Source organism: Stegodyphus dumicola, chromosome 3, assembly GCF_044657685.1.
Source record: "Stegodyphus dumicola isolate Sdum_Otavi_A_Nest chromosome 3, ASM4465768v1".
NCBI classification, from domain to species: domain Eukaryota; kingdom Metazoa; phylum Arthropoda; class Arachnida; order Araneae; family Eresidae; genus Stegodyphus; species Stegodyphus dumicola.
In genome coordinates this window covers 1,732,593-1,750,836 of record NC_140770.1, presented here as the reverse complement: position 1 = coordinate 1,750,836, position 18,244 = coordinate 1,732,593, and the positions used below count along the sequence as shown (strand labels likewise).

Here is an 18,244-nt window from a genome sequence, read left to right as displayed (position 1 = left end):
ACAGACAGAGAGAGACAGAGAGAGAGAGACAGAGAGAGAGAGACAGAGAGAGAGACAGAGAGAGAGACAGAGAGAGAGACAGAGAGAGAGAGAGACAGAGAGAGAGAGACAGAGAGAGAGAGAGAGACAGAGAGAGAGAGACAGAGAGAGAGACAGAGAGAGAGAGACAGAGAGAGAGAGACAGAGAGAGAGACAGAGAGAGAGACAGAGAGACAGAGACAGAGAGACAGAGACAGAGAGACAGAGACAGAGAGACAGAGACAGAGAGAGAGCGACAGAGACAGAGAGAGAGACAGACAGAGAGAGAGACAGACAGAGAGAGAGACAGACAGAGAGAGACGAGACAGAGAGAGAGACAGACAGAGAGAGAGACAGAGAGGAGAGAGAGACAGAGAGAGAGAGACAGAGAGAGAGACAGAGAGACAGAGAGAGACAGAGAAGACACAGAGAGAGAGAGACAGAGAGAGAGACAGAGAGAGAGAGAGACAGAGAGAGAGACAGAGAGAGAGAGACAGAGAGAGAGACAGAGAGAGAGACAGAGAGAGAGACAGAGAGAGAGAGACAGAGAGAGAGGACAGAGAGAGAGACAGAGAGAGACAGAGAGAGAGACAGAGAGAGAGAGACAGAGAGACGAGAGAGAGACAGAGAGAGACAGAGAGAGAGACAGAGAGAGACAGAGAGAGAGAGAGAGACAGAGAGAGATAGACGAGACAGAGAGACAGAGAGACAGAGACAGAGAGAGACAGAGAGAGAGAGACAGAGAGAGAGAGACAGAGACAGAGAGAGACAGAGAGAGAGACAGAGAGAGAGAGACAGAGAGAGAGACAGAGAGAGAGAGAGAGAGACAGAGAGAGAGAGACAGAGAGAGAGACAGAGAGAGACAGAGATAGAGAGACAGAGAGAGACAGAGAGAGAGACAGAGACAGAGAGAGAGACAGAGAGAGAGAGAGAGAGACAGAGAGAGAGAGAGAGAGACAGAGAGAGACAGAGAGAGGACAGAGAGAGAGACAGAGAGAGACAGAGAGAGAGAGACAGAGAGAGAGAGAGACAGAGAGAGAGAGACAGACAGAGAGAGAGACAGAGACAGAGAGACAGAGAGAGAGAGAGACAGAGAGAGAGAGAGACAGAGAGAGACAGAGAGAGAGACAGAGAGAGACAGAGAGAGACAGAGAGAGACAGAGAGAGACAGAGAGAGAGAGAGAGAGAGAGAGAGAGAGACAGAGAGAGAGACAGAGAGAGAGAGACAGAGAGAGAGACAGAGAGAGAGAGGAGGAGACAGAGAGAGAGAGAGAGACAGAGAGAGACAGAGAGAGAGACAGAGAGAGTAGTATAAGTAGTATATATGTATGTATATAATATATATATATATATAACACAAATTACGACAGAGATTATCACAACAGTTGTAAGGTGTATTTTAATTTTTAAACATTTTTCTTTCAATTCTTGTTTTTCCACTTCAACTCCCTACCAGAACGGGTTTTTAGAATCACGTTGAATGCAAATGAGTTGGAAGTAGTATTTAAAGGAAGTTCTACTTATTTGATCGAGAAAGTGCGTAGGAGTCCTTAGTGATGGGTGTTTGGCTTCTGTCTAATTCATTCTTGAAGCTATTTCGCTTGGCCGTATTGTATGTGCTTGTTGATCATCGCCGGCCGGGTTTAATTTAAGGTCCAGTTACGCTAGATATTTGTGTTTAACTTCGACTAATCTATTAATTAGTTTTAGTCTACTATCTTATCCTGATTTAAAAGCTCGACTGGAGGCTTTCCTGTAAGCCGGAGAAGGTGCCATCTGTTATCATTTCTTAATTATAATAATGAATTAATTTAATTAATTAATAAAGGTTACTCTGAACCTTCTTTATTGATAGTAGATGGCAGCTTAACACAACCCAGTCCATATATTTTAGCCATATTTAATTTTTTAAGACCCTCATTTTTCAAAGAATTCTTCCAGATTTTTTTTAGGGTATAAAAAAATTGTTTGAAAATAAATTTCTGTGTTAATTTTTGGCTGTATGCTAATCTCCTTATTCTATATTAGTTTTAAATTTTTACCTTGAAATCTTAGCTAAAATCAAACGGCGAATCCTAGATGCGCCCATACCGGGCTCACCGATCATCTAGGGCAACTGATAGTCTGTATTCATTAATTCTCCGCATCTCTTCGGTTAGTTCATTGACAACAATGCTCGTTTCAGCACTCTTTTCGAAGCTCTATTGAATCAGTGTGCCCACTTTGGGCACACCCAACAGAATTAAAACGATAAGTGCTATCTTCACAAAATTTTACTTGTGTACCTAATTAAACTGCCTATTTATATATATATATATATATTTTTAAATCAAAACTTCGACTTTAAAAGGTAGCGTGCCGGAAAGGGTTAACCCTTTTCGAGTCTACGTTATTAGTGCTTCACTAGGTTTCTCGACAGATCAATATAGAACAAGTAGCGAAGGAGTTTATATACTTATTCAGAAATATGTTTTTGCTTAAACTAGTACAATACTAGGGGTGTTAAACACACCCACAATTTTGATAACACATAGTTGATATTTTAGATAATCAAGAAGAAGGCAAAGCGAGAGACGTTTACGCAGGCAACAGCAAGCGAGAAAAGGTAATGCATACGAACTGTGGTGGTATTTATAGCCAGAAAGTCATTGCATTAATCCTGAGCAGCGACTGGGCTACAGAAGTTGCAGTGCAGATAAAGTGCAGAGAAAGAGTAACGTAACATGCGGGTAGAGTGACGCAGCAAAGCATATCCTTTGAAGCGTGGATGCGTTTAATTAAAAGCTATGAATTTATTTAGAGATCTATTGCCAGTTGACTCCAGTTAAGATTAAAAATTGTTTCGTATTTTTATGTTTGTCTTGAGGGATCGGTTAATTACGATAGAATTATTCAATGAAACAAGTTTGAAAGAAGAGCAGCAAATATTGCGTATAATTTAACAGATGTACAAGGAAGTCATGTTGTGTCCGAGGAGTTTTTTTTAGTTGTTAGACCTTAAATCAGTGGTGCCCAACCTTTGGCCTCTCGCAAGCACATTTTTGCTTACCGTGAGCACATTTCCAAAACATCAACATTTTCGTTAAACATATTTCCAATCTTATGTGATACACCTGAATAATTAATTTCGACAAATGGGTTGAAGATGAATAATAATATTGGTTAAACGTTTTCGGAAATCAGAGAAGCGGTGTTCAAAATTATTTTTCAGTGCATTTTTAGGTTTTGCGAGTATTTCTCTGTTTCAATAGCCTTGTGGTTATTAATATGACTTGGATAAATTCTGAAAATGGCTGAAATTTTTTCTTGCATCTGATTTATCCAGAAATTTAACTTTATCTGAAAAGCAATTACAGTCCCAGTCAATTGAAAATTGGAAAAAGGATTTTTTTAATTTCCCTAGAGTTCGTTCAGTTTGTTCAGTTAAGCTGTCATATCCGTGAGAAAATACAAACCGGATAACCAATTGTTATCGTCCAATTCTTTATAACTTTCGTTTCCGGATTCCAAAAACTGCTTTATTGGCAAAAGAAGTTCTACAAATCGTTGAAGTACTTTTCCCCTGCTGAGCCATCTAACATCGGAACGAAGCAATAAGATTATCAAGTTCAACAGTCAGCAATCAGTTATTTTATAACGTCTTGCGAGATACAGTGGATGGACAAAAATATGGAAACACCTTGTGAAATGCATGTTTGAAAAGAAAGATTGATTTTAATGAAATATGTAGGTGGCGCTGGCGCTTTTGACTACTGACGCCACCTATACAACTTCGTAAATGTGCTAAACGGTTCAGCTGTTGTCGGAGTACTGTTATGTGAGGTTGTCATTGCATTATGTCAGAGTTAACAGACTTTGAATGTGGACAAATTGTTGGAGCACGCATGGTATTTGCTTCCGTAAGCAAGGTAGCCGAGGTGTTTAGTGTTTCAAGAGGTAATGTATCGAAGATTTATTCCGCATATTTGAAAAGCGGAAAAACATCATCTGCTAAATCACAGCGCGGACGAAAGTGTGTCCCGAGTGATCGTGACAGACGATCATTATAAGGGCAATTGTGACGAAAAATAAGAACACCACAGCTGCAAAAATTACTGCTGAAATGAATGTTGTGTTACCGAACCATGTGAGTACCAAAACAATTAGAAGGCAGCTTCATAAACAAGGAATTGCTGGCCGTGCTGCAATTGAGAAGCCACTCATCAGTGATGCTAATGCCCGTAACAGGAAAAGGTGGTGTTTAAGTCATAAAGCCTGGACTATAGAGCAGTGGAAGCGAGTAATAAGGTCTGACGAGTCTTCTTTCACATTGTTTCCCACTTCTGGCCGAGTTTACGTCTGGAGAACGCCATCTCAAGCCTATAATACAGACTGCTTGTTGCCAAGAGTGAAACATGGCGGGGGTTCTGTTATGGTTTGGGCAGCCATATCGTGGTTCTCTGCTAGCCCCATGATAACTGTGTCAGGGCACATGACTGCCAAGACTTATGTGAACATTTTGGCCGATCAAGTTCATCCCATGGTACAAACTTTGTTCCCCGATGGTGATGGTGTCTTCCAAGACGATAAAGCCCCTGTTCACACAGCTCACATTGTCCAGGACTGGTTTTCTGAGCACGAGGATGAGTTGTCCCATCTCCCCTGGCCACCACGATCACCAGACCTGAATATTATCGAACCTTTGTGGTCTACATTGGAACGGAAAGGAACTGTATTCATCCATTCCGAGAAGACTGCAAGCTGTTTTGGATGCCAACGGGTTTCCTACACCATATTAAGCAAAGAAACATGTTTTTCCAACCCCTGTATCTCTTATGACTATAAATGCTTACCGTATTTTAAAAATTAAGAAATATAAATGAATAGTTATTTTAAAAATATTTTTTGTTCATAGTACCTAATCGGGCTGGCGAGCACACTTGTGCTCGTGAACCCAAGGTTGGGCACCGCTGCCTTAAATGATCTTTCAGAAAATTTTCATTTAAGTTTGTTTTCTGTTTTTTCAATGTGCATTAAATTTGCATCTGTATTTTGGGAAAGAAAATTTATTATGATTACAAACAAATTTCGGAAACTTCGCGTATTGTAAAATTCATCAGTAAGCATTATTTCTAATACTTCGACCGTGGACTTTGTTCTTCTTAGAGTACCTTCTAGGAACAGGGTGGAAGACAGACGTTTTGACGTCCGTTATTCGTATGAACACCATAGATACCATCTCAAGAAGTTCGCAGAAAGCCAGAACGGAAAATCCTAACCAAAGACTCAGGTAACCACCAAGGTGGCTGAATACCTCTACCAACTGAAAGAAAAAAAGAAAGAAAGTTTTATTATTATAGATTTGTAGGAAGTTATGTTAATGAAACAGTTATCATTTGAAACTTTAGTATAACTTCTTTCCGTAGTTCTCACCAGAATTCAGATTAGTAGTGGAGTATATAGGAAGAGGGTTTGAAAGTTTCAGAGTTAAGAGCTTTGGGCAATCTCGCTTGCTGTTATGTAATATCTCTAGCTCTCTGCCAAAGTTTATTCCGGCTTTAGCCATTTTGCTAGCCGGAGTTACTAGCGCACCGTTAATTACTTGAGCCAGCTTAGATAGACTAATTTGCGTGTCGTCTCAGATTATGTTACATTAATTCATAAGTGGTGAAGTTTCATTTGCAGCACAAGTAGTATCTTCTATTTAATTCAAGAATTAAGTAAAAAAGGTTATTTTAACCTACTTTAGACTTTTTCATTAGCTTCAAAATAGAACGATAATTCGCTTTTCAGTCTAGCAGTATCTGAAAAGACATTGATTGAGCTTTTATACAAGCAGAATTCTATAGATTTTATTAAGTTCACAGCCACATTAACCTATAGAATAAGCCCTTAGGTCTGCAAAGAATAAGCTGAACAGAATAAACCTACTTTGATAAGTTACCATTACCCTTTTTTCGCTTTATTAAAAAGGTATTAACAACGAGGAATGGATTGGATTATTTCGATTACGGTAACGAAAGGATTCGATTACTGAAACGAAAGGATGCTTTCGTGGAGGATGTTTTGAGGAAATGTAGATCACTACATTTGGGAAAAACCAGAAAACCTCCATGGAGCCAGCCTGTTCTCCTGGATTTGAATTCGGATCTGATTAAAAATAGTCAACGATTTTGCTGTTCGGCTGCTGGTAGGCCCAATATAAATTGAATGATGTATTAAAGATGTACATGGCCATTGTGACAATTTTAAGCTAGAACTTTATATAGGTGCGATTAGATTGCCGGCAGCCAGTATAGTGGTTAGTGACGCCATCTGCCATACCGATGGGGTCGGATTCCAATCCCGGACAAGTCATGGATGTTTGTAAGCGTATAGTGTCTGTGCGGCCAGGGCCACTCGAAATACACGACGAGCCGAAGTCCACTTGAGAGGTTGATGGTAGGATATGAGATAAGAGGGACCGCTGGATAACTTCTCTCAAAAGTGGTGTGAAACTGCAGAGTTAGAGCGGCGGAATTATACCTGTATGACCAATGATGAAATTCTGCTGTCCCGCCCCTTCTACACACTATTAATGGTGGGATTCTCTTGTCCCGCCCCCTTCTACCTAGGACCAATGGTGAAATTCTAGTGACCAGCCCCTTCCTACGCTCAATGATGAAATTCTGTTGTCTTTCCCACTTTTACCGGATGATTAGATTAAAAGGAGCAATATTAAGAAACGTTGCAGAAACTCCTAGTTAATTATTAAAATTAAATACCCATGTAAATACCACTTACCACTATTAAATACCACGTACCACTATTTTTTAATTGTGAAAAAATTGTCTCTCCCTCCCAAAAATATACGAGCCAATTCCCCTTAGAAAGCCCTCCACGAATGCATCCCTCAACTTAGGCAGATAGCGCTCGAATGCTTTGCCATAATCAAATCAACCTAACGATACACCAAAAGTTTTTTTTCCATAAGTTTAAAAATATTTCTGTAAATACTAAACACACTTTCCGCAAAAAATGAATTAACACAATTTTAATATCTCATACAGCTTTCACGTCTTATTTATATGACATTTACCTGATTTCGCTCAAGTTTTTATTACTCCAAGTTATTCAAAAACTACTGGAAATGAAATAAAGAAAGACAAGATTTGTCTGTTACCTCATACTTTGGCTGATGCTCATACATCGTGATTTCCATTGTTCGTAAATACAGTTTAACTCGAACTAAATTTTTCCTAAAATTCATAATAAACTATTGTCAGAAAATAATAATGTATCTGTTGAACATTATGCATCTTACTCTATATTTCACTTTTATTTTCTGAGAAAATTTAAAATTTTTAGTGTGCAAGTAATTATATGGGGCTATATGATGAAGATTTAAAAATAACATCAGTATTTTAATAATAAATTGTGAACAATATATTATTGACAAAATACGTAAAAATTGACCATTTTATATAAGTGTATCGTATAAAATGTTTCACATGAAATACACTCGGAACGTTCAATGATGCTTTGTTTGTACAATAAAATAAAATGTTAACTAATAACGATATTATAATTTTTATAACGATATTGTGGCTGTCGGACGGGTTCGTAATAAACTGAATGCGAACAGAACCTATGATAGCTTGTAATAAAATTTACTTTAACAAAAGGGTTATTTTACCTTCACAGTTCTGGAACTTTCCAAAAAAATACTCGTACAGCTCTTCTGATTATGACAAAGCACAATCAGTGGCTACACTTCAAACTACTAGAAAGATAAACACAACCCAATGCAAAGGGCATCTATAGAGTGAAGCTCACGCGGAGATATCGCAATACTCCGTAGTCGGGAAAACATCTGATGATCTCTCGGTCTTGTATAATTTTACCACACCTGCAGAGGAATTTCTGGTACCAACAAGTTCTAGAAATTACTGGAAGTTATATTTAAGGCTGGATATTTAGTTACATATGAGGCCGGATATGGTTACAGTTATACATAGGGATCAAATCGTTATTCAATTACAGCACCGATTAGTTATACAAGGATCGGACCAAAATGTCGCCAAATTTTCGCCATGCTTGGTGACTTTTGGCGAATTTTCGCCAAATTTACAGACACAAATTTAGTCGCCATAGCCAACTTGCCAATATTTCGCCAATTTAGCGAGATAACCGTTTACTACAATTACAATTATACAAGGATCGAACGAAAATGTCGACAAATTTTCGCCAAGTTTGATGATTTTTGGAAAATTTTCGTTAAATTTCGTTACAAAATTTAGTCGCCAAAGCCATCGCCAACTTGGCAATATCTCGCCCATTTTGTGCGACAGCCATTTACCTCAATTTTAAACAGACTTGTCCTTGTAATCTTATTTTTACGGCAGATCATCTCTTAAGCATTTCAGTGTTACATTATAGAAAATTTCAATTCACAATTTCACTAAAATTATTGACATCTATACAGAATTTGTAACTATATTACAATAATTGTGAATATTATAACTAAGATGAAAAGAAAGAAACAATTTTAAAACAATTCTTTTTAATTGGAAACTAATTTCAAACCGAAACTAATTTAAGTATGCCAAATTTGAAGTTAAATCAATCAAATTTAAAATGCACTTGAAAGAATAGCAATTTATACCAATTACTTTAAAGAATAGCAATTGGTATACTTTAGAAAAGAAAATAACTTAAACACGTTGCAAACTCATTACAGCGGAGATTTAGTTGAAATTAGAAAACATGCCAAAATCACATTTTTAATGAAAAGCTTAATATCATTGCTTAACGCTTCATTTTTCCTTCAACAGTTACTATCGCTGAGCCAATTAAAAATGTCGTAGTTACATCTAAAATTTAAATATTTAGAACTACATATCTACTGCGATATGAAAGATTGACTTAGGATATATATATTAGATTTACATATAGCTTTTCAAATATAGGTATTTTGACATAAAATCAGACTTTTTCTGAAATAACATGCCAATTATTTTTGCATGTTTGTGTTTTGTTTTCAAAAGAATTGTTTTGTAATTATATATATATATAGAGAGAGAGAGAGAGACAGCATTGCTCTAACATGGGTATTTTTACACAAAATCCGACTTTTTTCTAAAATAAAATAATGATTTTTTTTCCATATTTCGATTCTACAACTCAAATTATGCCTAAATACTAAATTTTGCAAATTTTGGTCAGAAACTCAAAAACTTATCTTTGCGCACTTTTTTTCAATTCAGTTTGCGCCAAGAATAATTCACTTGGCGAAATTCTTATTGCATGGTAACTTATTTTTCTTTTCATTTCATTGTGTGCGAGAGAAAAATGGTGCATTGTTCATTATTTCCAATAATTTTACCAACGTGCATAAACCACATTTGGCGTTATTATCATGTAACATTTTCTATATTATTCTATGTATTTAACAAACTAACAGATGATATTCTTAGTAAAACATAAATTTTATTGTCAATTAAGATAGATAATTTGAATAGAATTTTATTCGTTACAACTTCACACTCCAGCTTCTTATTACAGTTTCTTTCTCTGTAAATTTTACATACATCTACTACTCGTAAAACTTTTAGAATAATAATTTTAAACATTTCTGACGCTGCTCAACAACGATTACACGAAACAAATATGGCGTTGCCACTCCAATAACAAGGATGACAAATATAATTATTTGTTAAATAATAAAATATTACAATCAACATGCCAAATTTCGAAACGCGCCAATTTCACGTATGTCTGGAGAAAAGTTTGAACAAAAAAACAGGCAAATTTTTTGCAGGCATGTCTAGAAATGCACGTACTTCAAGGTGACGGTAAAAATTGTATGGTTTATAATTAAAAATTGCTTTTGAAAAATTTATAAAAGTTAGTAAAAAGCATAAATCTAAAAACTAAATCAGAAAATATATGCGAAATTTTTTTCGGATTGAATATAAGTTTCAAACTGCGAAAAAAAATCAAGTAAGTTCAATAAAACAAGAAGTATTAATAAATATATACCAAATTCAGTTAACACTGAGGGGCTAAAATTTTGCAAGCTAATGTTTTAAGAACTACTCGTGCGATTTTTACAAAACTTGGCACTTTGGCATAATTTGAATCATAGAATCAAATATGAGAAAAAATAAGTATATCATTAAAAAATGTCGGGCTTTGTGCTGGAATTACCCATGTATCTAATATATATCCCAAGTCCCGCTTCTAAAACATGAAAAACGGAAGTTAAATTTCGTCAATCGATCCAGTAGAACGAGAGATACAGAATTGTCTCTTCCTCCCCCCCCCCTGCAATATGTACATTCAGAGTTGTTTTGTAGAGATATTAGGTTATTTCGAAGCAGGAGACGTGAAAAAATGAGCAGTGCTCATGTTGGGACTTGAGCCACGGAACTCTGGAAATAAGCACTGAATGTGCTGACAATTACACCACGAAGGCACGCTAAGAAAGTGCCTTAGTTTTATCAATGCAATGCATGCTCTTTGGATAACCACCTCCTTCAAACTATCGGTTTTGAAAATGAAAGATATTTTTGAGAACTTAAATAACATCTGTCTATATCGCTGTTCCTACAAACACCCCGTTTAAAGATAAATTACGTAGATTATGTGAGATCTTCGGTGGTCATCTTAGAAGGTTCGACGTACTCGAAATGTTCGTAATCGCATCACAAAAGAAAACATGCCAATCAACTCGAACTACATATGGAATTTTATAATTTATAAATAAATATTTCAAAGGTTAATTCATCCTCTCTTTCTTGTATATTTAAATAAAATATATTTATATGAAATTTACCTGATTTCGCTCAAGTTTTTATTACTCCAAGTAGGGGCATTAAACATCTAAAAAAAGACAAAAAAATTTCAGTTAGTTTTAAAAGGAAAAATGACATGGAGGAGAACAGCTCAAATAATAATCAATAAAGTTTGTAATTAAAAAAATTATATAAAAATTGCTCAATACCGTACAAAAAAATCTTAAAATATATTATTTTTATATATTTTATATTACATCCAAAGGAGCTTTTTTTCTTGTTTACACATACATACACTTGGACTAACGCCCTTTTGAGCTAAAAATATTTAAAAACAGCATATCTTTGGAACTTCCAATAAGACAGTCCCATGCATTTGTGATAAAAATGTTTTTCCCGTACAGTATTGCGATTTCTCGCTTTCAAATCGTTGAGTTTGTTTATCAAAAATTCGTTAAAGTTTCATAAAATATGACATAGGTAATAAAATAAATTCAAAATTCGTCCCAGGTTGTTCGGGTGGAGGACTACTTTATTCAGAATTGGATCGCTCTAGATACCATCGTTTTTTCACAGTTCAAGAAACATACGCACAGATTCTTCATTATTAATTTTCTTAAAAGTAATAAAGGGAATAATATTTGGTGAAAACAATTTGAAAAACAACGCGCCCTCTATGTATCCTTTTTGGGATTAATAATTAAACTTGAAATAGCAATCTTTGCATTCTAAACGGAAATCTGCTGTGTTAAATTTTGTCCCTTTTAGATGACGCTCTATTATTCTACTTCCACTAATTTCAAAACCAAGATGGACAGATGACGGGAAGGACGCCAATCTGTTGGTAGCCGCATTTTTGATGGATCTTCTTGGAATTAAATGTCCGAAAAGTTTCTTAGAAACGCACATTCAAAAAATTTCTTACTCATTCTCAGCTATTCGAGAATTCCTAGAATCCGTTAAAATATTTGTCGAAATTCAGTCGTATGTCAACAAATGTAAGCTAGTCGACTTAAAGTCATTTCACAGTGAATTTATACAGCGATAATGGCATGATTCTTTAACGATGTTCCTCTGCGTTTATCGGTTTAGTTGTATAATTCAGTAAACTAATAATGGTTGAGCAAAACTGGTGGGTGAAATAACGAGTAGAGGTAGTAGTATTTTTGAAAGCTAAAGCTACATTGGTGACTGTTTCAAATGGCGAAGACTGTGCATGCTGTAACTGGCATATTTGGCCAAACTGTTTAAGGAAATGAATGAAATGAATTTAACTGCAAGAAAGCTATGTCACAGTTTTCTATACAAATGCCAGTGTGTGGTGCCTTAACACGTTGAGCGCCACGCCTATGCTTTAGGCAATCCCGTTCAGGCAACGCTCTTCACTTAAAAGCGCTGGTATTATAGGGCCAGTGATTCGTATAGCAACAAGTTGTGAAAAAGAAGACATTCCGTTGAACAAAAATGCAAGACTATCTAGAAAACGACAACATGAACTCCGAAGAAAACTGGGAAAAAGCCTCTGAAGTACAAAAATATTGTAAATTATGTTATGGTAAAAATGCAACGGAAGCTGGTAGAAAGACCAAAAGAGTGTTGTCACATTTTGTAATAGCTGTTGTAATAGAACCGTTTTTATGTTTACCGTCTTTCAATGAAATCCAATGAATCAAAATAAAATCATGAATCAAAATTAAGTAAATTTAAAATAAATTTTGTGTAATTTTATAAAATAGTGTAAATTTTATAGTTATATATCCTGTTACACGCTGTCAGCCAGCGGCGGTAGACGCGGCCTAAATGAAAAGGTCTAGTGTCAGCCACAAATGGGTGACGCGACCTAAACGGAAAGTTTAGTGTCTATCACAGATGGCTCACGTGGCCTAAACGGAAAATCTAGTGTCAGCCACAGATAGCTGAAGTGGTGCTCAACGTGTTAACAAGAAACTTAACGTATTAGTGTGCGTGGAAAAGAAAGATATCATTATGAAATGCCCATCCATGGTAAGAAAGCTTCCCAGCAAAGCGGGATTAAGGTTTCCAGAAAACGGTAAGGAGAGGCCAGGTTGCCAGATTTGGCACGACATCGTCAAATTGATGACAAAAGAGGTGCCACAGACGGATGGAGAACACTCCAGAATGAATTCTTACCGGTTTAGCCCAGAAGTAATGTGTATCGAGTGTATCGTTGAGTTTTATCTTGAGTGTGTGGAGCTCCGAGAGCCATTGACCAAGTCAAGAGCTGTATTTTAGTGTTTTACCGGGAAGCTGTCTTCACCGTTACAATCTGAAGCCTGTGTTGCTGATTGTTTCAGTGTGTTTGTCGTAGTTTCTCGACGACTGCAATATTGTCTTTAGATCTCTCCTGAGTAATACTGACTAAATAAATTATGCTTTGATTCTTTGTCAAGTGCTGTTGTCAATCAATCCAAATTCATGAACCCATAGAACGCAAAAATATTGATTGAAAACAGAAGAGAAACAGGCCAAGGGATATCTAAGATTAGCATAGATATAGTCAAGATCTCAAATCTACGCCAAACTCAAGATCTTGACTAAATATACGCCAAACTTAAGCTTGTTGCGTTAAGATACTTATTGTTTACTTATTCCAAAACATTTCTTCGAGGAAAGCAGCAAAGATTAAAAAAAAAAAAAAAAAAAAAAAAAAAAAAAATACGAAAGTCATACAGAGGAAATTCATAAAGATTTGTTTGAATGTTTTCAGACAGATCATGAGAATGTGCTTTAGGACTTTAAATGGGACTCGATTCCAATAAGAGCGAACAAAAAAAAAACCACGCAGCTTAAATTGAACAAAACATAAGACTTTCATGGACTTGACATCCACATCGAACTCAAAATTGTGCTTTAAGGCCAAAGTCTGCCGGACATTTGGCTGCATTTATAAGGTAATTACACAATGTTATTTCAGAAAGCAACATTTGTATTGCTACCTTTGTTAACTACATATCTGTGTGAAGCAAGGTTCTCCAATTTTATAGGTACCCCCCCCTGAAAAAAAAAAAGCATTCGCAGAGCCAGACATTAAATGCAGAAATAGACATTCACCTACTATTATGCACAAATGAACCTACAATAAGAAAACTGATTAAATGCATTCATAGGTTTTCATTAATTGATTAGATATCATTCTGTGTAATTCTTAATTTAGGTCTGCTGTGTCATTATAGTTTTTTCTAGCTGCAGCATAATTATTAAAACTAAATTCGAATTTTTCTTATGTAATGAAGAATACGAATTTTGGATAAAAAGCAAAGAAACTGGAGGAACTGTGTTTATTCTATAGACTTTTACTATTGTTGCCACCAATAACGTAAAATTTCTACATTGTTTCATTTATTGAGCTTTGAATGAACTTTTGTGTATGGACAGATTTTGAATATATCAAGTGTATTGATGGTAGTTGAGAATAAATAGATACCGTGGTTAATTTAAGAATTTTTAAAATAGAATTTCATTGTTTGGGTATTGTTCAACTGTTTCTGTAGCTCTTTATAATACAGTCCTTTACATCTTTCCTCTTTCTAGCCCCATAATACTACTCCTAAATAAATGCTGTTAATTTGTTAGACACAGGGTAGGTCTAAGGGTCTCCACCCCAGAAATTGTTCCTAAAAAGTACTATGCCAGGCAAAAGGTCGGAAACCACCGATTTAACCTCCTTTTGTTCGATTTGATGTACCGTTGTTCCTGTTACCAATCTCACTTGTCAGACAGTGGTCAGAACAAGACCATGACATTCATTGTGGCAAGGAATGCTCCTGTTGCTGGCCTTGAGCACCATATAGGTGACAGCCATACTTAGCTCAGATCCACCCCCAATTTCGAGAAAGAGCACCCCGGGGAAACAAGTCTGAAGGTCTCCCAGCTCTCTTCACCTACCACCAGCATCTCGAGAAGACTTTCGGCTCGCCGCATCTTTGGAGTACCCCCATACCGCATAGACACTATACATTTACAAACATCCATGCCTTTTACGGGAGTCGAACCTCGGGTCCAGCACTATGGCAGTCGGAGTCACTAATCACTATCGCGATTTGATGTTCACAATTACATACGTGAAATATAACCCATTGGAAACCAAACTGTTGTCTAATTTCCACTATGTTAAATATGACTTAATGAGTTAATAAAATCATTCACATCGTATGATAAGGTATCTTTCCATACTACCCTCATACCGATCGTTGTTAATTCCATGTCATGCTTTACCAATATTTCTGTTAACGTTGGGGATGTTGTAGTTTTCCAAAATGCCAAAACACGAGGTACACATCTACATGTTATAGCAGTCCTATAAACAAAATTTCAACGTTCTGAGGCTACTCGTTTTCGAGTTATGCGAGATACATACGTACGCACAGACTCCACGAAAAATTCTCTTCAGAATCCATTTTAAATTAGTTTTACAAATTTTTGGAAGAAAAGAGTCCTTTATCCTGTCCTTATGTACAGATATCATGCAGAAACGTCATTGAATTGCATTGGATAGCGGTGAAAATGGATATTTGCGTTGAAATATGCTTGAAATTTTTTGCGATTACAGTATTTCCTTTTTACTTCGTACAAGGAAGTAATAATACTTAAAAAACTGTTTTCGCATTTATTTAAAAAAGAAAATGTCATGACATACCTGTCGTTTCCTAGGCCACACAGATGAGTCTACGGAAGCTTCAAACGTTTTCCTTCTGTAACCAAAACATAATTCACATAATAAGAAATTATTTAATGTCAAAACAGATTTCAAGTTTTTTAAATCATTATTTAAAATAAAATTTTTGGTGAAGCAATATTACAATTTAAAATCATTGTCTTGAAAAATTCATTGGAAATTCTTTACTGAATTTATTTTTCTTGAATATTGAGAATATTCCTGTGTGCAGAAACATGCATGAATTGACTAACAAATACTAATACGAAGATTACAAACTTCGTTTGGATTTTGAATATGTTTAACAGGTATTATTATTGTTCTAGATGTATTATCAAAATGGTTTAGTAATATCCCACTAGATGGAGCCACTATATCAAAGTGTATAGAAAACCCACAGGCATGCAACAAGGGAACACAACTAGCGAAGAAACGGCCTTGTAAAATGCTAATTAATGCAAGACTTCCATAAAGTGTGAATTTAATGGCGTTAAACTTGCATTTTATGGACAACAACAGGCAGACTACAAGCAGGTGTACATGTTATTGATGTAACAGCTACCTCTGTGCAATGGCGTAGGTAGAACTCTTGGGCCCCTGTGCGAAAACTTTTCCTGCCCCCCCCCCAAAATTAATTTACTGTGCTTAAAAAAAGGGGGCCCCACAGGCATGCAACAAGGGAACACAACTAGCGAAGAAACAGCCTTGTAAAATGCTAATTAATGCAAGACTTCCATAAAGTGTGAATTTAATGGCGTTAAACTTGCATTTTATGGACAACAACATGCAGACTACAAGCAGGTGTACATGTTATTGATGCAACAGCTACCTCTGTGCAATGGCGTAGGTAGAACTCTTGGGCCCCTGTGCAAAAACATTTCCTGTGCCCCCACCAAAAAATTAATTTACTGTGCTTAAAAAAAGGGGGGGGGAGAAAGAAAGTCTAGATTTGTGGAGATTTTTAAATAAAATCTAGTAGGTTTTACATGCAAGTATATTTCAAGTTTCTATATAAAATCTGCTCCAATCGAAGTTTTTTTTCTTCACTTAATTTAGAAAGCTAGTGAATAACTGGTTATGTTATAAACTGACAGACAATATGATAGGTAAATGTACAAAAAAGAAAATATACTAATATAATATATAGCGCTCTGTGATCAACTGAGCTTACAAACATGACTTATGCAATAATATACAAGTCATAAATAAGAATGTTTATAAAGTAAATGATACATTTGCTAAATATAAAACATATTTATAAATTTCATAAAGAAAACTTTTTGAACATACAATTTTTGTAGAAAATATGCATGATAAAGTTCCGCCCCCCTTTCTTTTAAGAAAACGTTTTGGTACACTAAACTACTCGAATACATGATTTTTATACGTGATTTAAGTTTAAATATGTAAATGTAGATCAGCAGGACATTCATGGGCCCCCCCAGCCTTCGGGCCCCTATGCAACTGCATTCCTTGCATATCCTTATTTACGCCACTGCCTTTGGAGGTGTACTTTGGGTAGTGCTCCAAGCAATGGTTTGCTTTGGCTAGTGACGCATTATCTATTCAAATGACCAATGGCAAAAAGCCTCAACATTCATAACACGTCACAAATAATTCCAAGATATATAGATTTTCTCATAAAAGGTTGGTTTATGTGATTACAGAAAAGTCTCGAGAGCTATCTGCTTTGTGGGTTACTTTTTAAAGGAAACTGGCTCATATAGATGTTACACGTGGGGAAACTATAAAAATGCCCATCTAGCCATCCCCGTACGCGAGATTCGAACCTCGGACCAAACTACCAATGTTCGGTGACTTAACCGCTCGGCCATGTGGGCATCCTCATAAAGTGGAAGGAGCGAGAATCATCATCAAACTAATGAATATTGTAGCGAACATAGGTGCATATTTGTGTCATCCGTAGCAAGGAATGCTTCATCAGACAACGAATTTCACTTCCTTCAGCAGCATTCTCCCCCTATCTCCTATGTGCGTTTCCTGCTCATATAAAATGGATCATTCTATACCTTCTTTATACAAATTGTGTCGTTAAAAGGCAAGGGACTTACGATACAACTAATTTGTTCTTACTAAGCTAATTAAACATTAATGCTGAAGAGGTATTACAGCACTAGAAATGTTTTGCTAACGGAAAATTGCAGTATTGTTGCAGTGACAGATTAAGAGAAATAAATTGAATGAAATGATTCATAAAGAATACATAAAATTAATTAGTGTCTATTCTAATAGCCCAAGAGAATAAATTATAAAGTATAAACATTCTTGTTTGATAAGCTCATTAACGACTTAAAAATACTTTTTAAGTAAAAAGGACTTGAATTATTGCAAAGCACGCGAGGGCTATCTGCCTAACAACATGGAGAACTTCCTAAGGGTAACTGGCTCTTATACATGCTCCACATGGGGAAAAACCACAATAACGTCCTTGCAGTGGCCTGGAATCGAACCCGGGTCTGAACTACCAGCTGTTAAGCGACTTTACCGCCCGGCCGCTAGTGAGCACATTTAAAAATAGTATCTACGCAGAAAAACGAGAAAATGGGAAAGAGAAAACATCCTTCATCACGCAGACTGTGTCTAGAAGAACTTTCCGAATTTATTTGTCATCTCAAATACAGATATATTTAGAATTCTATAATCTCACTGTGGCTAAAAATGCATGCTTCTTGTTCTTCGTGTTTTGCCTTGAATCTATAATTCCTATCTAATAAGTTCAGAGAATGTTAGCATTCTAAAGTGCAAAGCTATTATTAACGTTGCTCTGCCCTAAGGT

The 18,244-nt window shown here is 36.1% G+C and overlaps 1 protein-coding gene across 3 annotated transcripts in view; it reads right to left on the bottom strand.

Moving 5' to 3' along the window:
• Positions 1-5,054: 5,054 nt before the first annotated feature.
• The window catches only part of LOC118201769 (degenerin deg-1-like), a 63,889-nt gene continuing 50,699 nt past the window's right edge, over positions 5,055-18,244 (bottom strand). For 2 of the 3 annotated variants that reach the window (XM_035373921.2, XM_085812311.1), the window contains exons 9-12: positions 15,430-15,484; positions 10,814-10,860; positions 7,160-7,235; positions 5,055-5,320 (exon numbers count right to left, since the gene is read on the bottom strand). In XM_035373921.2, coding sequence (XP_035229812.2) covers positions 5,114-5,320; positions 7,160-7,235; positions 10,814-10,860; positions 15,430-15,484 — 385 coding nt within the window. In that variant the 3' untranslated portion in view covers positions 5,055-5,113. The remainder of the gene's footprint in view (positions 5,321-7,159; positions 7,236-10,813; positions 10,861-15,429; positions 15,485-18,244) is intronic. The other variant, XM_085812310.1, reaches the window with a different exon arrangement.